The following is a 24099-nucleotide window of genomic DNA, read 5'->3' as shown; positions in this document are numbered from 1 at the left end:
AAAAGCACGATTACTTACATAAAGTGTTGTGTTCTTTAAGGTTTTGGACCGAATGTAAATGCTGAGATAATCTCACACGCCACTCTGCACAACTAGCTGAATTATCTTTTGTCAGCGCAACATTTATACTGACAAAAGGAATGAATGTTGTTGAGTGGGTTAGCAAAAGGCAGATAATTAGTGTGACTAGCATCAGGCAAATCTGTACCAGCATGATGATCCAGAGGAAAGTATGAAAAAGAATTCCAGCCTTTTATTATTTTATGGAAAACTGAACAAAAACACCATTGAAAATATTTTTGTTTTTTTCTTATTGAGGAAAGAATCCTTCCAATTTCCAAAAAGCACATTTTTTTTCCCACTGTTAATATGTTTATATATATGTCAGGTATTTTTTCTCTAATACTGTGTACAGACTTATTTCCCTAATGGCATCACTCAATCACACCACTTCCAATTTCATATTTTTATTGCATTTAACAATAAGATTCACCTTCAGGGATCTTCCTTTCCTCTAATCTTATATGGTATGTAAGCATCTCTACAGCTGATGCCTTATGCTTTCTTTTTAAACTGACATCTTGCTTTGCTTTTGCACTAGACTAGCACTGAATAGTATGGTGAACTCTGTAACCTAGATGCATTAAAAAAACAGTGCCTTGTGACTGTTAAGTGGCCATGTATATACAGATATTGCTATGCACCCAACAAGCATTCAAACACTCCGACTGCACAGACGGATACTGAGTGGCCATACGCCGATACGGTGACCCTCCATTTGCTCCATTGGGCCAAACAATTGTAACAGCAGCATATACAATAGCAGCCATAAGTGTCATTGCACTAAAATAGATGCATAAATTAATTGTTGCGCATATTGATGATATTAATTGAAGGTATTTGCACTTACTTGCTCTACTGGCACCCTGAACGTGGAAGTAATTCCAGAGTTATCATTGCATGGTAACTCTGAGAGACGAAAATTCCGCGATCACCTCATTTTTAGGCACAGCTACACAGTTGCACACTTTTGGAAACCGTACACAACTGTGGTGGGTGCAAAAATGCATTCAATCCACAATGACGACTACATTGTAGGAAACCGATGAATTGTGTGGTGACTTGCATCCAAAATTGCGGCTGCATTTCTGATTTTAGCCTTATAATCTTCAATCCACCAAAATCACAGGATTATTTCTCTAAATAGTCCCTTGATTTATTAAACATGCCCAGATGGTCAGACAGGAATGTCAAAATCAGCCAGACTGCAAGACCAAATCTTGACATGTATGTTCAATTTCAAGATGGTCTCCTACATTTCCTGAATGATCAGTCCACAACTTGAATGGACAGAGCGAGTACGAGGGGCCACACATGATATTGCCACCTTTCTGTTTTTCTCGCAAAGTGTCATACAAAGGGGCATGACTAAAATATTCTAACCTGAAACATTCAATATAGTATGATGATATCTGTAAACATCAAAGTATTTTGGGGGGGGCATATTGTTATAAATACAAGACCAGTATATTTGGTGACTTAGGTGCAGTAACCAGAGCCTTCAGCAAGAGGAGCACATGAACCAGATGACACTTCTAGGAAGTCAAACCCTCCCAGACCAGGCTTGTGAAATAAATGAAGGTTAATTGTACATAACATTATAACCGCTAACCCTTGGGTGGTTTGTGCTCTGCGTAGCATTTTCTCATTAGTCAAACATAACATTAACGTGGGTTAAATAGTAAAATTTTCTCCTTTGTCCTAATATATCATAACAAATCAGTAATTATTATAGTTATGGTTGCTATGGGTTACATGAACTGGGACCGACCCATATATTGCATCTTTCACATGTATGGATTGATTTGACACTGCCATGCCAAAACCAACGTGACTTGTAAATCTGCTGAATTCTTTTTAGCTTTGGATAATTGTACAGGTTTTTAAGAGTTAATTTGTCTCTTTACATCAGTTTGGATTTTTGTTCAAATGATTAATTATTATCGCAAAGGTAGGTGATAACAAATTATCAATATTAAGGGATTTCTAGCAGATTTTTTCCGGTAGAAATGTGTGTTTTTTTTTTTAAATTACTGGTTGCAAAGCACTAGGTGGCAGCAGCATATGTTTGGACCATGGTATCTTTGCACATAGTTTTACAATTAGCTGAAAAGAAATTAAGTATCTCCATTAACTGTTTGTATGATGCCAATTTCTGCTTTTAAAATTAGATTTTGAAACTTGATGGGGTGTTTTGAGGTTAATGAATCCCACGTCAGTCTTGTGCTTTTATGTGGTCACAGAACTCCAAAGGGTGCATTGTGAGACCAGCTTTTATAGCCTTGCTATGTGTCTCAGCATCTGGATTTAAGGAGGTGGAGACAGTGGCATAGCTAGATGTTACTGGGCCCCACAGCAAATTAATTTTAGGACCCTATATCTAGAGGTTGTCCTGTGTTACCAGTATATATTTAAAATGCTCTTTAATTAGGCCCTTATAGGGCCCCTATACCTCCTGGGTCTCCCTGCAGCCACAGGGTCTGCTAGGGGGGTCCGGAGGGGGGCCCTGGACAGCAAGTCCCAATAGGCCCGGGCCCCCCAGTCCGACCCTGGTTACACCCCTGAATGGAAGAATAAAATGTTTACAGGTATTCCAGATAAATCTGTCATAAAGGAGTAAAGAACTGCTGTTTTATTACTCCATGAAGGTATTATGTACAAGACATGTAAACAATCCATTAATAAACTATAAAATATATCCTTATAATCTGAGTTTGTTGATTCAGTTAATACCACTGTTAAGTGAGTTGCCTCTTTATGTGGTTACAAATGGTGCTCATTTATCACACTGGGCACATTTTCACTAGGGCGGGAACCTATGCCAACCAATCAAAATGTTGCTATAATTTTACTACTCATAGCTGGTTACTGGCCAGGTGCAGATTTGCCCAGTGTTAATAAATAAAGTTTGATATCTAAACCTGTTACATTAGTGTTTCCCCTGTGACTGCACTAATATGCGCTTCTCCAAAAAAGCTGAAACGTTGGCCTATTTATAGTAATTTTTTTGCTATTTCAATTTTGGTGTACTCCATGAGATTATTTTCCTTTAATATGGCATTTTGTGTGAATTTCTGAATCATACATTACTTCTGTGAGTGGGGAAGCAGTCAGCTTTGTCCTTGGCCTGGGCATGCATGCCAGAATTTCATAATCGAGCTACTCCATACAGTTGCTATTTTCTTCATATTTTTCTATAATTTTGAATAACAGAAAATCTAGGTGGTATGTTTGCAGTTAGTGGAGGGGCATGCATGTAGTAAAATCTTATATATGGTTCCACTGAGCTGCTGACCTAAAAGTTGGACGTCCATTATATAGTGAAATTCTGAAACATTGTCTTTTAAGTAATGGCATTTCTGGTTATAGGGAAATGTTTATATTCTGTCCATCTGTCCAAGGTTGAGGTTTCTTGAGCTGACCCTCCAATGTCTGTTACTGCAGGGGGGGAATTATTTGTGCTGAGAGAGTTGATGAACTTTCCAAAGACCTCCTTGTTTGAATAATGCTATGTTAAATAAGAGCATTCATTTACTTCCATTACATGTCAGTTAATGCCTTTTGTATGTTTGACAGCACTTGGGATTTTCTACCCATAATTATGACAGTTTTTTCTTTCTTTAAAAAATAGATCTTTTCAACTGTTTTTTTACAGAGCTGCAACTTTTAGCAAAAAAAATGTCAACGTTAACTTATACAAGTTTTATTTTTGTATATGCCCACAGACTAACTCATTAACCATATGCTCCTTATTAGTGTCACGTGGACATTTTAACCCCCAAGTATTATCTTTCTCTAACATTTATTTAATTGGGGAATTGCCTGAAATTACCAAGTGCACTTTCTTGTGAGATGATTATTAACATTCAAAAACTTCCCCTACAAGTGACTAAACAATCACAATTGCAGTGGGTACCATTGTCCTTAATTTCATAGGTTTCAGTGACCCCTAAGATATTTATTAATCAGCCTGGTCCATTGCCCTGTGGCTAAGGGATTAGAACATATTCAATTGAAGATTAGAAATGTACTTCTGAGTATTCTTTTATTCATACACAGTACCAAAAGTCTCTATAGGCAGACTTATTGGGCACCTCAAACTTGTATAGATGATATTACATTATTATTTATATATATATATTATATCTCATTATTATAGATATTATTTTCTTTACTATGCCACCAGTCTAGGACATGCCCTGACCAAGTGAAGCAAGTCCACACTGAAGTTTCTAAGCCCTGTCTTATTATCTTTCCTGGTTGAATAGAAGTTTGCTGACTTATTAATGGATAGGATTATTTGATAACTGTTGACACCTCCCATAACTGCAGAAGCAAAATGTTAAATTTTTTCCTTTACCTGAAGCAATATAACTGCAAATGTTTGTTCACATTTTTTGTCAAAATATGTATTAACTATAACCCGCCTATTGAAGCTGGAACACATAGGCAGTACATAAATTGGCAAAAGCATTTTGTACTGCCTGTGAGCTCAAGCATGCCGGCCCAGGGAATGCCTGGGAAAGAGGAAAAAGATTGTGGCATGGCACTCAGAAGGAAGTACTTCGGGTCAGTGCATTTTTTGAAGAAGAGGGCAGCCTAGGGTAGAAGGTTAGAATCAGTGGGGGCTGCATGACAAATTGCCACCCGCCCCACACCAGTGATTTTAGCTTTAATTTTCCTTCAGATCTCTGTTAATTGTTTTCTGTAGATGTATCTATTTGGTAGTCTCACAGCAAGATTTTTGCCAGGAAATTCACATCTGTTGTGAAAAAAAATCTGTATGTACAGAGTTAGGGTAAGGGCACACCTGGCTATTCGGGGAGATTTAGTCGCCTGGCGACTTAACGCCTCTTACTTGGGGCGACTAATCTCCCCTAATGGCTTTCCGCTATCTTCCGCCGGCTATAATGAAAAATTGCCTGTGGCATGGCACACGCGGCAATGCCTCACGAGGAAACTTCGAGCGGCTTTGGAATACCAAGTGCCGTGTGAACCATGCCGCAGGCGATTTTTCATTATAGCTTGCGGAAGACAGGGGGAAGCCGTTCGGGAAGATTAGTTGCCCCAAATAAGAGGCGATTAGTCGCCAGGCAACTAAATCTCCCCGAATAGCCAGGTGTGCCCTTACCCTTACACTGGTTTTGGTCTTTCTCCTCTTCCTGAATAATCACAAAAGTTGTGAAATATAAAGATTCAGGGATAAATCTCAAGATAAGTAAATGTATATAAAGGGGGTTTCCAGATATGGCGTGGAGCACCATGCCATGAGGTTATAAAATATCTAAATATAACAAAAATAGGAAATCATAATTGATATTTTTTAGGATTCTGGATAACCGTATTTTCAACATTTTTCTCAGTTATTTAACTATAGAACAGAACAATTTTCAACACTTTCACACTTTTTCTTTCCACTGCACAAATAATAAAGTCCTCTATTTACTCCTCAGTATATATTGTTTAATGTTGGGTCTTTCCACAGTAGGTTGGTATTGCCATCTCTGTATCACATATAAGTCTAAATGATATCACAAGAATTCTACTGCAGAGCTTTTCAAAGTTATATGTGCAAAGGTGTATTCACAGATGCATAGCACTACATGTATTGGACCTAGGGCGTTTCTGCCATGAGGCTGCATTTCCCCACAAGTTACTAGGGGTGGCAAAAAGCCCCTGGACATTACTCATCCTACCTCAGGTTTATACTACAGAAGACAAAGCTGAGAGCCCCTATAAAGCCAACAATCCCTGTCACCTCACCATGTTACTGAAACACATGGTCAGGTGGTAGTATTATAACAACTTACTTTATTAACATTATAGCACCTATACACAACACACTTGCACCATTTGAATGTTTTAACCTAATAACACAATTGCAGGTATCCATCTAATACCAATTGGGATCCCTTATCCAGTAGTAATCTGTTATCCATAAAGCTCCAAATCACGGAAAGGCCATCTCCCATACAGTCCATTTTAAACATAATTCCATTTTATAAAAATTCTTTCCCTTTTCTTTGTAACACTAACAGTACTTGAGAGTAACTAAGCAGCATAGAACCATATTGGTGACTAAACAATCCTGTTGGCTTTTTTTGATTATTTTTTTTAACAAACTTAAATTTGTTAAACAAATTTCTCAAATTACAGATTGACCCATTATCCAGAAAACCCCAAGTCCCAAGTATATGGATAATAGATCATATACAAGTTGTAGCCATCTGTAAAGGAAATATATGCTTGTTGAATATGGTTGTTCCACAATAAATTTATTATAATAACATATCACGCATTATTCATTTACAGTGGTTCAATAGTATTTAATGTTTCCTCGCATCTAGGTAACATTTTTCCTCCCTCCTCTTGTCTGGTGTTTCCCCACTAGAATACTGTAATCATACAATCACACAGATCGTTTATTCTAGGCATGGCATCGCATGGCATTTGCAAGTGAGTTATTTTGTAGAGATTCCTAGACTGTGGTTAACTAGGAAAAAAGGAATCCTTGCAAAGATAAGGGAATAGATATTTTCTGTCTGCACTGATTGATTTATTCAGCTGTTGTGACAAGTGAAGTGTAGCTGAGGTATTTATTTAAAATGCAGATCCACCTTCAGTCCATCACTATAACTTATTACCTATGGGCTTCAGGCTTACACGTGCATTTCTTACAGCATGTTTGCAAAGTTCTCCCGGCTCACAGCTGCTCACAACCATGCTTTGTTCCAATACACTATTATTTAACGACACTTAGGTAGTTATTTAACAAACTCCCGTCGTGCTTTTTGGGGGCAAAAGTCCAATTTTATAGCAGTCGCACAATAAGAATACAAATTAAATGATCCATGTTGTTGTAAGGTTTGGTAATGATGATAATGCTCACTTAATTTGCAGTACAAGGGTATAAACTTCCATATATATATATATATATATATATATATATATATATATATATATATATATATATATATATATATATATATATATATATATATATATAGTACTCCAATTGAAAACGGGCAAATATCTTTGATTTATTTTCCTTAGACCCAAAAATTATTCTGTATCTGTGTGCTAACTAGTAGATCGGCTCAAGCTTAAGAGCCACAAATTGTAGATCTCCTAAGTGGCGAAAAGAATGTAGAAGCTTAACTCTGTCATCATTGGATTGGATTGTAGATCTTAATTTTCATTGTTCTGTGCTTGTGAAAAAGATTTTCGCAGCCGTAGGCTATGTGTGCATATATATCTGGATTGATGTCTGTGTTTATTTAACTCAAAATACACCTGCAGTCAGATGTATGCAGAGGTGTAGAGGAAGATGGCAGCAGCCACTGACGTTATTATGAGATGGAGCAGATCATCATGGTCCATTACTTGATGGGTAAAAACAAAAGGCTTACTGTAAATCTGTCATTCCATTGCCTTAGGAATTTTCTAGGTAGGGAGGGACGGCATGGTAGAGTAAATCCTCTGACTGCTTTGTGATTCCATGCATTTTTTACACTAATATTTATCAATCAACAGGGATTTTGAGGGAGACTTGTTTTTTTTCCTCACTAGCACACTTTTATTAGCCGATTTGAAATTGCTTTTTGTTTTTCTGTCTAAGCCCTTTCTGTCATGCAGAGGGAAGCAAGTAATTGCTTAGGGCAGAATCAAATGCTATTTAGGAATTTCACTACACGGGCTTCCTTTATTGTTTTATTCTTATAAGGACAATGTACCAAGATTTCAAAAAATGAAGGAGCAATTGTGAAGGACTTCTTCAGTTTGGAACAAGATCTGTGACCTTCTCCTCCAGTCACAATATCATAACATAATCAGTAATAGTTTGTGCATAGCCCATTCATTCCATGCCTGTACCGAGAAATACTATAACAATTTCTGGCATAGGATTCTCCCTGTACTAAGCATCATTTAGTAAGAAAACATAGCCATTATTTTTAATTCTGCTAAAAGTGTCTAACAATGAGCTCTTGGCTTTAACAGGTTTCATTCTTTTTATATTTATTAAGGTGTCATTTTGAATCAGAGCTACCTGATTTACATTCTTCCTATATATGTTAATCAAACAATGTCGCTCACCAAAGCTCTGCAGCTTGGATGCAGGGTTAGTAGTTCTTGGCTTTTTTCAAGTCCTGTTATAGAAAATGAGAAAATACATTGGGTGTTTGCCTGAAACAATTAAATATTTGCCTGAAACAATTAAATATTTTACCTTAGTTGTGTAGGCTATGAGCTCATAGCATTTATTTTCTCACTAATAAAAATAGTAAAAAAAAAAAGTGCCCCTTTTTTGTAGTCTAGCTTGTTTTATAGTGTGTTAATAAAGCGCTCATCTTATGCAGAACCCTTTTAATTATTTTTTTTATTGGTGGGGTAAATCTAATTAAGATTGACAAATTTAGCATTTTTCTGCATTTTAAAGTATTTTTGAAGAAATCACACAAAACAGTCACAGGCAGCACATCACCCCAACCAACTTACAACCAAATAATCACAGCCCAGTGAATCAGCAGCCCCCCCAGCGACTGCTCATATAACCCCAAATAGTTCCAGCAGAGAAGCCCTCATCCACACTATACATACATTGCAACATAGCAACTTAGGTTGAAAAAAAGAAGTCCATTGAGTTCTAACTTTTATGTCAATATAAAACCTGCCTACCTACTAGTTGATACAAAAGAAGGCCCAGAAACAGTTCCAGCACAGCCCTCTATCACATATCACCCCACCCTAAGGCTCAGCCCTGGCCCAGATAATCAGACAGAACTAATAAATGTCCATCTGAAAAAAAAGAATATTCCACTTGTCAGTTGTTGCTACTGTGTCTTTGACCCTGTGTACCTCTGCCAGCAGCCATCATCCAAACACAATCAATTAACCCCTCCTTCCTGATTGCCCCATTTACCTGTGCCAGCAGCCATCATATTGCCCCCATGTACTAGTTCAGCAGCCAACATACTGCCGTCTGCCCCCATACCTGTGCAGAAGCCATCATATTGCCCCCATACCTGTGCAGAAGCCATCATATTGCCCCCATTCCTGTGCAGAAGCCAGCATATTGCCCCATACCTGTGCAGCAGCCACCATATTGCCCCCAATCGACATGGCTGGGTGCAGCGTGTGCAGCCAGGCGCCCCCCATCCCTTTCCACAAAAGCGTGTCTGGCAGATTTGCGAACTCCCGAATTTCCGGCAGGCCCACATGCAATTGCACCCACTGGCCCCATACGTGTGCAGCAGCCAGCATATTGCCCACAGACCTTTGCAACAGTCACCATATTGCCCCCATACCTGTGCAGCAGCTAGCATATTGCCCCCATACCCACATTGCCCCCATACCTGTGCAGCAGCCATCATATTGCTCCCATACCTGTGCAGCAGCAATCATATTGCCCCCATACCTGTGCAGCAGCCATCATATTGCTCCCATACCTGTGCAGCAGCCATCATATTGCCTCCATACCTTTGCAGAAGCCATCGTATTGCCCCCATACCTGTGCAGCAGCTAGCATATTGCCCCCATACCCATATTGCCCCCATACCTGTGCAGCAGCCATCATATTGTCTCTATACCTGTACAGCAGCCATCATATTGCCCCCATACCTGTGCAGCAGCCATCATATTGCTCCCATACCTGTGCAGCAGCAAGTGACATAAAATAAGCCCAGTTCTGTGTTTTGGGCACAATCCACACCAGCGCACCAGGTCTGTGGCGCTTATCCCACGGCCCAGCCATTGCAGTGACATAAGACGTATACATGTGCCACTGTCTGGTGCTTCACCCAATGATTGCACCCTGTGCGGGTGCCTACTCTGCATACCCCTACTTTCGGCCCTGGGCTATGGTCAGGTTCTTGGCCCGCACTCTGTTTCTGCAGCTGCAAGCACAATGTTGGCCTGGGTGCACACACACAGCAGATTTTGTTGCGAGAGTAGGATTGTGTTTTGTCTTTTCTGATGACAAAGCTGAAATACTGAAAGTTAAATATTCATACTGCAGATTGATCGGGATACAAAGGTAACCAGATCCTTGGAACTGCATGACAAGGTGAAATAATGGTCCCCTATCTATGTTTGACGGGAAACTTTTGTCTTCGAGAAAAAATAAGTTACAACATGCACAACTTTGTTTCATGCACATTGTTAGAGCTGCACGGCAGAAGATAAAATTAAAGGGCATGTCACAAACATTTATATAGATTCACAAGGGAAAGAAAACCCCCATAGATGCAGAAAGTGTGTAACTCACCAGCATAAACATTGGGTTTGGGTGCCAAGCTCTAAACCTGTAGCCAGAGGGAGTGGATTAAACTTTATAACAAAACATTTAGCAGGCACTCCAAAATCCCAACCCAATGAGCCAAATAAAGTAAAATATATATATTATTATAAAGTCACATGTCCATAAAAGCCTTACACGTTACATGGCAGGTAAAATTCTGATTCAGGGACAAATCTCATTTGCATATCATTGCATTTTTATCTGCATGTCTTTAAAATAAATTAATCTAATTAACAATCTGTACTTATTTAGTAGTTAGTAATGTTAAAAGGCATGTAAAAAGCATTTGTGTAATAAAAGAAAATGTATTAGTAAGCAACTATCCAACATAAATTAATTAAATATTTATTTTAAAGTTATTTGCAAATGTAATTGCAACTGAAACCAGTATTTGATGATCAAATCAGTCTGTTGATGATTGCGCCCTGTAGGTATTCCTCTTTCATTTCTCTTACCTATTCTCTCCCACATAAGACTGGAAGCTGTGTGTACTGTCTCCTGGGCAGATGCTACAATGACCTTTTAAAAGAGGTTGTTCACATTCCACCTTCAGTTGAGTTGTTTTCAGATTGTTCACCAGAAATAAAGACTTTTTTCAATTGCTTTTCATCTTTTATATTTTTACAGTTTTTCCAAAGCCAACGTCTAAAATGTAATGTTCATGTCTGGCAGCTCAGTGATCCAAGTGCAGATTTGGAGCTGTTACAATTTGCTACATTAGTCTCAACAGCATCTCTGGAATATTAGCAACTGTTGTATCAATCATAAGAAATGTATCAACTAATCTGTATCAATTTAGAATGACACTTTACACAGCAATATTCGAAAAAAATGGTTACAAACAGAAAATAGGAAGTGGTGAGCAATTTATCTGAAAACAACTGAACTTTTGTAAAAGTGTTTGAAGGTGAACCACCTCTTTAAATCAATGGTAACAGCTTTTCTTTTGCGGAATTTCTTTCCAGATCCCCTATCACACTCCCCTACACCATCCTGTTTATTAAGAAACACTTAAATAAATACTGTTGCGGGAAAATGTATTTTTCAAAATATAGTACTGCTCCAACAGAATTCTGCTATGAATTGCATTTTTTAAAAGAGCAAATAGATTTTTTGTATAATTAATTTTCAAATTAGGCATGGGGCTAGACATATTATCAAGCCAACATTTTGGAATGGCCACCAAGGCCCTGGCCTAGGGCTGCAGAATTTTAGGGGGCGGCATGCTGCCCAACCACACCCACATTGGTTCAGAAACACTCGGGTTTAGCAGGAGATACAATAGATTTTTAAGGGAAATAGGGAATAAAATGGAGGGACTGGGGCGACGAATGACAGTGGACATAGGGGTGCCCGCTGTGTAAATCCAGCCCTGCATATTATCAGTTTCCCAAGCATCCTCAGGTCGTGTGACTTGTGCTCTGATAAACTTCAGTCACTCTTTACTGTTACACTGCAAGTTGGAGTAATATCACCTCCTCCCTTCCCTCCCCAGCAGCCTATTAACAGAACAATGGGTAGCTAAACCAAATAGCAGCTACCTGTCACCTCTGCTGAAGAATTTTTTGCATTGCTAAAGGTACTTCCTAGTAGTAGACATGAGAATAGCACCAAAGCAGAAAAAAAACCTAAAAAACATTTTCATTTCTGAGGCCTACCAAAGGCCAACACAATACTCATACATAGACACAGGTTGGCTACACTGTTTATATTTACAATCCCAATAATACCAATGTATTCTCTTGTTGTTTATGTTAGGATATCTCAAATCCACCTATGGTTATCTGTTACTACGTTTGGGGTACTGCTGAGGCAAGCTCAAGCGTGAAAAAGGTTCCTGCAGGGTGCCAAGTGCTGTTATTGATCATTTGGTAACCTCTATATGGACTGGCAGCCTATAGGAGGCTCTATTTGGCAATACACTTGGTATTTATGCAACCAAAACTTGTCTCCAAGCCTGGAATTCAAAAATAAGCACCTGGTTTGTGGCCTCTGAGAGCAACATCCAAGGGTTTAGTGAGCATCATGTTGCTCCCTAGCCACTGGTTGGGGATCACTACTCTAACTTAACTACAGTTCTTTCTGGTGCTCAGACTAAGTTACCTCTCACATGCCAGTACAACTGAATACTCTAAAAGGGAATGTTCTATGCATGCTGTAGGCTGCGAATAAAAAGAAAAGGTACATTCCTTTTCCTTCTCTTGCCATTTAATTTAACAGTCTATTTGCTATAAAAAATAGCTGTCCTGCCTACACCTATGTTCAGTGATTAGAAAGAGAACCCAGTGGGACAAATCGCCCCACATATTCAGTTATGGACAATAGAGACTGAGGGCAATGGAGAATGCATGCGGAGGGGTGTATGTATGAAAGTGCTGGAGAGGGGAGAGGGAATATGATTGAAGTTATACCAGAATACTAGCATGGGCAGGGTGTGCAGGTGTTTGTGTTTATCTGTGAGGTGACAGCCAAGGATAAAGAGAAAAAAGGCAAAATAATTTTAGCAGTAAGTCATCTGTTCCTGAAATGAGTAAGGCTTAATGTAAAATGACTAATCCAAGTGTGGTAGTGAGCGTTTTTAATTGTCTTTGGGACAAAGAAGCCATATGTAAATTAACATAAAAACAAACCAAGAATGATTAAAAGCAAACATATTGCTTATTAATTGTTAAATCCTGTGGCAAAGACAGATGCTTTGTAACAAGCATAGTACTGACTAAATGCTGTATGCAGATGTGGTGCTTCTTAAAACATCACTGTCATCATGTGCATGTACTTTTTCAGATTTACAGGATATTCTGGCTTTAACCTCTGCCTCAGAGTCAAGTATCTTCCTGTAACATCTAAAAGGCAGTGAGTAGCTTGGGTTTAACTAGGCAGGTGAAATTGAGTGAGGTCCTTAACATGTCCATTCCTGACTGCCTCTTGTATTGATTCTTACCAGTCTTGCAAGGACGTTGCTCTCAAGCTCTTGCTTTTTCCCTTGGTTGAGAGTAAAACTGATGCTTAACTGTTTCAAAACTAATTGTAAAAATCTGAAGAATGTTGTACAGAATGTGGAGTGTTCCGCATAGAAAGTATTTAGCCAAAGCAAGTACTGGGACAGGAGAAAGACATAATTTACAACATTTGTAGAATGTTCCCCAATTTGCACTTTACAAACCATACACAGGAGATCGGTAAATACAAATTAGAATTCTTGGTACAGTGGGATGGAGGATTATTCCCAAAAGAGCATATATTCTATGACGGACAGAATACATATAGAAAGTGGTTCTAAGGGGGTTTCATCCCCTGAAATTGATACACGGACAAATATCAGCTGTACCAGTGCCAGCTCCTCTTAGGGCTTGTGAAAGGGTATGAGACTTCTAAATTTGGGAGATTGTTAATCATTGTTCCTACCCTACTTTTGCCAGTGGGTCGGCAACTTTTTGTTTAGTATCAGAGATCAACATTGGGGCTAGATGGCAGAAGCAGTGACTCAAATGGTCATAGTTATCACAGAAGCTCTGTATGCTTTGAACAGCTGTTAAGAACCTAAGCTTAGGGGTCATCGCAAATCATTAAGCAGAAAATTAGGTTTGCCTGTCATAAGCTAAAGCTTAAATTCTGACGCTAATTGTGCTGGTTTCTGAGTTGCCATGCACCAATAATCTGATGTATTTACTAGTCAACCTTATTTTGTGACATTTCGGGGGTTATTTATCAAAGGTCGAATGTTAGAGTTTTTAATCCCTCGAGTGTTATCTTATTTAAGAAAAAAACTCTAATGGAAAAAACTTGATTATGCGAGTTTGAGTTGGGAAACACAGGAGAAAACTGGAATCACTTGAATTATTTGAGTTTTCAGCCAAAAACCTCCAAAAAAAACCTCAAACATCATGCAGGCTAACATCTTTAAATGATTCAAGGGACCTCTGCAATTGACTCCTACATGACCTAGACAGGTTTTATACGGTATATTTTCGGATTCAAGCTATAATAAAGCTATAATAAATCTCAAAAAATGTGAGTTTTTGAAAATGTGAGTTTTTGAAAATGTGAATTTTGATAAAAAATGTCAACTCAAAAACCCACATTTTCATGGAAAACATAACTTGAACCTTAATAAATAAACCCCTTATAGTCTATATATTCCGTATCTTGTGCATCAGTCCCTAAGCTCAGTTACTTACAGCAACACAGTGCATGTGCAGTGAATCAGCAGAAAAGATGGGGAGCTACTGGGGCATCTTTGGAGGCACAGATCTGTACTGTTATTGGCTAGGGCTGGTACAAAGACCCAAAAACATTTCTGACCTACTTCTTTAGTTAAGCTTTAGTTCTTATTTAAAGGCTTTTGTATTTTGATTCTTGTTCGCTTAACTAAACCTAAAACATGCTCACATTATGAAATTCAAGAGCGTGCTAATGAACTTTTACACTTTTAGGGAAAATGTCCAGTGAGCGGGCTGTGAGGAAGCAGCAGCAACTGAACAATCTGTTATCGGTGGTGACTAATATAGCCAAACCTGGCGATACTATTGTGGATTTCTGCAGTGGAGGGGTAATGTATCCTGTAATGTATGTAATCCTGGCACGTATTCCATGTACTTCCTTTCCCAGAGATGCTGGAGAGGATATGCACTCTTTAATCCCTTCAGCACCATACAAATAACCATGCACTTTGTTATGTGATGAGATTAAAATATATATGCAAATACAGTAACTAAAAGGTTATACATAGTATTTTTTATATGCACCTGTAGTACTTAAAGGAGAAGGAAACATAAAATCACTCACCCCAAAGTGACTCTAATCACTAACTTACTGCTTATTTAAAAAAATACAGTATTTTTGGACTGAGTGCGCTGCTGCTATCATCCGGCCAGGTTTCACAGTGCAGAAATCTCTGAAAAACTTCTGTACTGTGTATGCTCCTTCTAGGGCAGCAAAGGGGATACTTGGAAGCCTGGAACAAGATTGCACTGCTCTGTACAAAAGTATGTAGAAGAGGTTAGCAGTTGGTGTGGCTCCTAACAAATTTGCACCCCCAGTGATTTTAAGTATCCTTCTTCTGTAAACTTCTTGAATCAGTAATGCTTTAACATGCTGCATTTGATGTTTCTTAAACGGATACTGTCATGGGAAAAAAACATTTTTTTCAAAATGAATCCGTTAATAGTGCTGCTCCAACAGAATTCTGCACTGAAATCCATTTCTCAAAAGAGCAAACAGATTTTTTTATATTTAATTTTGAAATCTGACATGGGGCTAGACATATTGTCAATTTCCCAGCTGCCCCAAGTCATGTGACTCTGATGAACTTCAATCACTCTTTACTGCAAGTTGGAGTGATATCACCCCCCCTCCCTTCCCCCCCCAGCAGCCAAACAACAGAACAATGGGAAGTTAACCAGATAGCAGCTCCCTAACACAAGATAACAGCTGCCTGGTAGATCTAAGAACAACACTCAATAGTAAAAACCCATGTCCCACTGAGACACATTCAGTTACATTGAGAAGGAAAAACAGCAGCCTGCCAGAAAGCATTTCTCTCCTAAAATGCAGGCACAACTCACATGACCAGGGGCAGCTGGGAAATTGACAAAATGTCTAGCCCCATGTCAGATTTCAGAATTGAATATAAAAAAATTTGTTTGCTCTTTTGAGAAATGGATTTCAGTGCAGAATTCTCCTGGAGTAGCACTATTAACTGATGTGTTTTGAAAAAAACATGTTTTCCGATGACAGGATCCCTTTAAGAATATATTATCAGAGAGAAATGCCTCTTGAACTAACAAAAAAACACATTTATGCCTTTTGATGCATTCAGCGTGCATTTCAATATACTCACATTCAGACACACAAGTGTAAGCCTTTTACAGTGCAAAAGGGAATGGTCACAACACAAAAGTAACCAAAGCCAACTGTAAGGGTAAGGCCACACGAGGAGATTCGGGGAGATTTTTTCGCCTGGCGACTAATCGCCTCGTCTTTTGAGCGACTATCTCCCCGAACTGCCTCTGCGTTTTTCCCCATAGGCTACAATGCAAAGTCGCCTCAGTGAGGCAACTTTGGGCAACTATTGAAAATGCATCGCCGCGTGTGCATTAGAGCAGGCGACTTTGCATTGTAACCTATGGGGAAAAACGCTGAGGCAGTTCGGGGAGATAGTCGCTCAAAAGATGAGGTGATTAGTTGCCAGGTGACAAAATCTCCCGAATCTCCTTGTGTGGACTAGCCCTAAGTGACACAGCACAACACTTTGGGGGAAATTGACTAAAGGGCGACGTTAGCGAAAATTTGCCAGCATGACGTAATTTCGGGACTTTGTCGATTTACTAACGGGCGCAGGCGTAACTTCGCTAGCGAAGGAGATAGACTCTAGCACTACTTCGCACTCTTACACCAGGCGAAGATTTGCTTTGGCGAAAGAGCGTTACTTCGCAAATTCACTAAGATGCGGATTTTACTCAACGTTACCTGTTCCGCCAGACTTGCCTTCACCAGCTCAGACCTGGCGAAGTGCAATGGAATGTATAGAGCTTCTTCAATGTTTAGTTGAAAAATTTTCCCCAAAAAACGCTGGCGCCTAACTTTTTCAGGGTGATAGGCTGCAAAAGTCCGTAAAATTGTTTTTGTGGGTATCCGGGGCTCCCCCATACATTTCCTACCAAATGCCACATGCACTATACACTGGGCACATGTGTAGAGCATTATAACAACTCTATTTTTTTTTATTAAGGTTCCCTGGGCTTGTGTAGTGTAATGTATTCACTGCAACATAAACGTCCATTCAACTTTCACTTCCCGCCGTATGCAAATTAGCCAACGCTAGTGAAACTTCACCAGAGTTCAGCGCCCTGGACTCAACTTCGGATTTTAGTGAATTATCATTGTCCTGGCGAAGTGTTGCGATTTTAGTGAAGCCACCGGCGCTTGCGAATTACCGCAGGTTAGTGAATTTGCCCCTTTGTTGGTACAGTAGATGTCTCCTACATTTTAATGGTGAGGCAGTTTTAAGGGGCCTTAGGGAATTCCAGCTGCTGCTGAGGACTGCAGCTTCATTCAAAAAGCATTCCTATTTTTGTTTTCAGAGCAAATAATAATATTTTTATTCTGTTTTATTGCATCCTGCAAAACACTGTCAATTTTACCTACAGAATTGTTTTGAGAAAAATGACAATATTCACAAAGCATTCTGTTTAACAATAATCCTCATCATCAAACATGCCATCACTCCTGATTGTATTTGTGGTGTGTGATGTTGAAAATTTATGAAGTTAATTATGGGATTTATCTTTTCCAGGGCCATGTAGGAATTGTCTTGGCTCACAAGCTGCCATCGTGCCAGGTAAGCAGATTGCGATGAAATGGCTTCATTCTTTAGTACAAGACTGCAATTCAAAAGAGAAAGATTTAAAAAAGATTTATCCTCCAGTCGTTTTTACAGTTGCATGTGACAATAGCCTTAATATGAATTCTTTCATCAGTTTGGATGGTTACAAATATTGCCCTTAATTAGGCTGTTTGGACGCACCACCTTAGTTATTAATAACTGTCTGAGCAAGTGGCACATTAGGCATTTTCTCTGCACTGACAGGCCGATGCCATGCTTCTCTGAGCATTGAGAACAAAGAACAAAATGGCCTTTACCTGCTGTTCTACACAGGCTGAGAAAATACCTACGTGTGCCATTGGCCACAACACAGGATTTTCACTAAACAAGCTCACAGCATGAGGGTCTTCCAACAAAAGGTCACTGTGAGAAAAAAATGAACACTATTTCCACAATCCAGCGTTTCATGCGTTCTTGTCAATTATGGTGTCCTCCTCCCTTCCACTTAAAGTAACAGTTCAGTCTAAAAATAAAAACTGAGTAAATAGATAGTATGTGCAAAATAACAAATGTTTCTAATATATTTATTTAGCCAAAAATGTAATGTATAAAGGCTGGACTGACTGGATGTCTAATATAATAACAACATGGATTTTAGTGATAATCGTAATGGCAAGAGTCTCTAGGAGCCATAAGGCTTAGGCTGAAGTCTTATATCCACTTGTGTTGCTATATGTTTGTGTCCTCAAGACTTGAACCATGCTGGTGTCATCTGATAGCAGGATTGGGATTATATGTATAATAAACTGTTAAGAGAATTGAACCTGTTGTGCAGTGACATTATGCACCTCTCAAATTATTACTTCTGCTTTAGGCTGTTTTTTGTTTGTTCATTTTTTTAATTTAAATTATTTACAGTATTTTTTTTAATAACTCCCTTACTTCCCCTTTAAAAAAAGGCCATTAAGGAGAAATTGTAAGAAGTGGCAGATTTATTTGTTTTCATATCCTGTATGAGACAGAAAGGAATATCTGTTCTCGGTGGTAAAAACAAATCCTTAATCACTCCAGTCATTTTTGTGTGGGGGAAAGAAGTAAGAAGCAAGTTGGAAAGTGGATAGGAAATCCGATGAAGTCACCCTACATGTGACAGATTACAATGTGCACCATAGATAGCAATTAATTATGATGATGCCTCTTAACTGTTGTCATAAATGTGAAATGTAAGCATCATTCCTGGCAGCCGTTAGCATATCCACTTATTAATGTTTATGCTGTGCTTCCAGCGCCAGTCACTCTAGAAACCAATACTTTATACATTGGCTAGATAATGAATCAAAAACAATCACAAGTTAGAGGGGAAATTGCATTCCAAAAAAGTATTGTTCCTCTTCAGCAACCTTAGTTACTGTCTGCCCTCCTGATGTTTGTATACAGTGAGTTGCACAGTAAGCATTTTTTATTAGATAACAACAGGAAGGATTCGCTATCCCTGGTAGTCAGGACTTTCATTTGCATCAGCAATAAGTTCACTATTAAAATGGCCGTCAATTGACCTCCTGATGTACTTTCTTGTGGCAGCCATCTTGGATTGCCTGTGTTCCCTTCTGTCTACCTCACTGCCCACCGGGGAGGGGTCATAGGGCAATAAAAGGTTTAAGAACTTCGCTTCACTTAAAAACACCAGGGTGTGATTCTTGTCGGCGTGGCAACAACTTTTGGGGGGGACTTGGAAGATCAGCCATGACACTGAGATATTCCACATGACATGAGCCTTATACTTATACCTTATACTCTGTTCTTTTATAAGAAGGTGTATCATGTTATACCTTTACTTGTCCTTTTAGTTTTAGCTGCCTACCAATAATATTCAAATACAAATTATGTAATAGTTATATCAGCTTGCTTTGGTTATCATTAAATTACCAATAAAAATATTACCCCTACATTTTGTTCTGGCTCATATAATAGCATGATTTTGTTCAGACTGAAACAAAAGGATGTTATTTTCAGTCTGTCCCCTGTTTTAAAGGAAGAATAACTACAAAAAGCTGGTAAAACTGCTGTGTTTGCTTCAGAAACACTACTATTGTTTATATAAATAAGCTGCTGTGTAGCAATGGGGGCAGCCATTCATAGGAGAAAAGGCTCAAGTTACACAGCAGATAAACTCTGTAGAACATAATGGTGTTATCCATTATTTAACCTGTGTCATATAGCCTTTTTTCAATTTCTGCCATTGCTACACAGCAGCTTGTACTATAGTAAAACTGAAGCAAACAAAACAATTTTACCAGTACTTTTGAACACTTTCATTTTTTGTTGTACTATTCCTTTAAGCTAAAGTCTGTGCTTTATCTGCTGAATTAGTAGCAATGCAGTGATCACATTGAACACATTGCATGCTAGGTATGAGAATTTTGTGGCTCTACTGTCTCACAGACAGTTCTTCAGCAATCAGCGAATGGTGATATTATTGTCTCACGCTTCGTTGCTGTCTTGCTGGAGATATTCCGAGACATCATGACAAGGGAATATGGGATATAAAACTTGGCTAAATTCTTTGTGTTTGTACTGCCCGAGGGAATTCATCTTACTCTGACAGTGCTGCCTGATCTAGTCTCTGCACTAAGTTTCACAGTATTTCTTGTCTCATCTAAGGCTGGGAGGAGAGGACTACAGTACCAAATAATGTGTTCTACCAGAGGGAATATATTCCCCTTCCAGCATTCTGCATCATATGTCTTGTCAAGTTATACAAGGCAAAAAATACCGTCCTCACCAGATTTTTCTTATGAAATGTCTCTGCTATCCTTGTAGCATGTTTTGGTCTACAAATACACGTATGGGATCTGTTATCCACAAACCCATTATTAAGAAAGATCCAAATCTTAGAAGGCCATCTCCATTTTAATCAAATTATTTAATTTTTTAAAAATTATCTACTTTCTCTGTGATAATGAAACAGAACCATGTACTTGATCCAAACTAAGATTTTTTTTAAAGTTTTTTATTTATTGGATGCATCTTCAACATACAGAAATAAAGGATAATTTTACAATAATATTCAAAAAGTATACATTAATTATTCATATGGGTTGAGCAACCCTTCACCCATATGGGAGCCATGTCGGATTCAGTGGTTTCCACAATTGAAGAGCAAACCCTTTTTTTTGCTTTATAACTCAACACTCAAACAGGCGTACATGGGGGGGGGGGGTTAGGGGGTTTATTTAAAGTTTAAATTCTTTTTTAGTAGATTTTAGGTAAGAAGATCCAAAAATGTTACAGAAAGATCCCTTATCCGAAACCCCCAGGTCCCGAGCATTCTGGATAACAAGTCCCATACCTGTTATCCAAAAAAAGTTCTAATTAGAATATGTTGTATGGCCAAATTATTCTTCATTCTAACAGAGTTTATTTCCTTGGCCTCAGTTTTATTCTCTTCTCAGCTAATTGGGACTGTGGACCATACTTTTTTTGCCCATTTAAAGGGATCTATTTATGCATTTACCAAGGAAAGACAAGAGGGAAGTCGCAAGGAAGATAAGTATGGCCAGTGGCAACGAAACACAAAGATTCAGCATTTCCTTTTTCAATTAAACAGAAGACAAGATAGGGATTGATTTGGCCTGGAAGATTCTGTCTGCAGTGCTTTGTAAATAGCTTACTTGAGAACACCGCTGCTCCATGGATAACAAGGGTCTTGTCACTGCAGAACAGTGGTTCTCAAACTGTGGGTCTGGCTTCCCTGGTGGGGCTTGGATCAGTGTCAGGGAATTCTGAATGCCACATTTTAGCTCCTTAAGGGCTGCCCATAGATTGGTGCATTAGGTTTTCTGCTAAAAACACAGAAAAGCAATGGTTGGTATTTAAAATTATATTAAATCATTACTATTCTCAACGTATTCCCTTAATAGTAGAGGTAGAAGCACTAAGAACCACCCTATGTGACTTAAAGACATTAATAAGAATGAAGAGAAAGGCAATTAAAAACTGTGGGGACAGAAGCTCCATTTAATGAATATAAACACTATAATAAATGTTCAAAATATAAGAAATGCAAAAAATGCAAATAGATGGAAAGAAGTTAGTCCTTTAGTCCAATTTACTCCTGCCAATTTACTAATTGAACACCACGTGTTGGTATAAATGATGTGCTATATTACTTCCCCTTTAAATTCGTTCTTTCACATGTATTAGGAAATCGTGCTTGCTTCCCCTTTAAAATGACCATTAATTTGTCTCAGCATGCATGCGTGATGTTATTCATGCTTCCACCGGAAACTGTCTAGATTGCATACTTACAAGACAGTAGTCTTTAACTTGCACGTAATAATATCTGCACTCTTCTCCTCCTCCGTCACTCCATGTGTTCCCACATATAAAACAGAGACTTATATTGTGTAATTTTTTGCAATTCCTGGTGTGTATGTAGTTGTGAACATGCATTGTTGCTCCTTCTTTTCTATTTTCCCAGATGGTTTCTCCTTTAATAGATCTATTCTATTTATTTTATTTGCTCTCTCTCGGGATTCTAGTAAGAGTTCTTTCTTATATTCCCTCTGTTCAAATCTGGTTGTTACATAATCCAATTGTGTTTCCAATTCCTCTATTTCTGAACAATTTTTCTTTAATCTACGGAATTGGCCATATGGAATCTTTTTTAACCACAATGGATTATGATTACTGGTGTTTAACACATAGTTGCATACGTCTACTTTTTAAAAAAAGGTTTTAAAATTGAATTGATTGCAGATTGCCGTTCTGTCCCCACTCCCCCAGAACTCGATCTTAAATTAGAAAGATATGTAACAATATATAAGATGCTAAGAACTGTATAAAGAAAATACATCCCTTCTAGACTTGTTTTTGAAACAGAGGAGGTTATTCTGTGAACAGAGACTTTATATTCTAAACAAGAAAGATGCTCGGTTGCCCAGTAATCCGGCCATAGCAATATAACACGGAAGATTGCTGAAATAGAGGGCTGGACCGCAAGATGGAATGCACGGTGACGTAGAACGGAAGGGTTACCATAGCAACCAGCCAAAATCGGCTTTTAAGGAAAATATGCAAAGCACACCCCCATGCCTCTGAGGAAGCTGATTGGACCAGCGAAACGCGTCAGGCAGTGGGGACAGACAGGCAATCCGCAGGGAAAAAGCTTTTTAAGTATATTAATATTTAAAAGATACAGGTTGAGAGTGTAGTTCCTTTAAATAATGGTTGTATGGTTGTAACAGATACAGAAAAGCAACTGTGCTAAATCATTTATTTTCTTCACTATATACAATATAGGAGTTAGAGTTCACAGACCCACCTCATAGCTGCAAAGTTGGTTCAGTTCAATCTAGTCAGTGGCTGACTCAGAATATGGTTCCTAAAGCTTTACTAAAAATTAATGTGAACAAGGCACCAGGCCAAGATGGAATACAGCCTCGGGTACTAGGAGATCATAGTTTGTTTTTAGACCGGCCTGAGACTCACCTTCATCTGGTATGGTACCTATGGATTGGAGGAAAGCTGAACTCAGCCTGGCAGTTATAGGCCAGTAAGTTTGACATTCGTGGTGGGCAAATTATTTGAAGGCTTGTTAAAGAATCATATTCAAATTTTTGTCCTGATGAATGGCATTATGAGCAGTAATCAGCATGGCTTTATGAAGGATAGGTCATGTCAGACAAATCTGATTTTATCATGAGATAAGTAAGATGCTGGACAGTGGGGGGGGGCAGTAGATTTTGTCAAAGCGTTTCATACAGTGCTCCACACATGACTGCTTTTTAAAATAAGGCCGGTTTTTAAATAGACTTAAAAGGTTGAACTTGATGGGTGTGTGTCTTTTTTTAACCTAACTTACTATGTTGCAGAGGGCACAGTGATGCTGGAATTCTGTGGAAAATGCTGAATTATGCTAGATTGCATTGCATTTATTTTTGTAATGATTACAAACACTTTTTGCACTTGTATGGACATTATACATTTTGTGCATTTTGTTGTTTTCATAAAACTCTCTTAATTTAATGTCTTAACGACAGGTGATTCTTATAGAGAATAAAGAAGAATCCCTGTTACGTGCCAAAGAGAGATGCAGTGAACTCGGACTGATTAACATATGGTTCATTCAAGCCAACCTTGATTACTTTACTGGGAGTTTTACTATTGGGGTGAGTAATATCTGTTGCAAAATAACCTGCATGTCATTATACAACACAGCACAAATAGAGTTTCTACAGTGTTAAGACCCTTTTGCCAAAAAAAGCATTTCTAAATGTTTGAAGTACAATTTGTGAAGGTATTTGTCATTCTAACCATATATCTGCTTCCACCCTTTCCTTTTCCTCTCTCCTGTTCCCATCTTTCCACCACCCTCAAATATCCTGATTAAGGAGCCAATATGATGATATGTAGCAGA

The 24099-nt window shown here is 38.5% G+C and overlaps 1 protein-coding gene across 1 annotated transcript in view; it reads left to right on the top strand.

The window, feature by feature from the left end:
- gstcd.L (glutathione S-transferase, C-terminal domain containing L homeolog) overlaps window positions 1-24099 on the top strand; it is a gene marked incomplete at its 5' end in the record, with an annotated part of 69150 nt that overhangs the window by 23853 nt on the left and 21198 nt on the right. Inside the window, 3 exon segments of the mRNA NM_001093309.1 lie at window positions 14791-14906; window positions 17652-17696; window positions 23723-23851. Coding sequence (NP_001086778.1) covers window positions 14791-14906; window positions 17652-17696; window positions 23723-23851 — 290 coding nt within the window.

Source organism: Xenopus laevis, chromosome 1L (assembly GCF_017654675.1).
Source record: "Xenopus laevis strain J_2021 chromosome 1L, Xenopus_laevis_v10.1, whole genome shotgun sequence".
Taxonomy (NCBI): domain Eukaryota; kingdom Metazoa; phylum Chordata; class Amphibia; order Anura; family Pipidae; genus Xenopus; species Xenopus laevis.
This window is presented reverse-complemented; position numbering and strand designations above follow the sequence as displayed.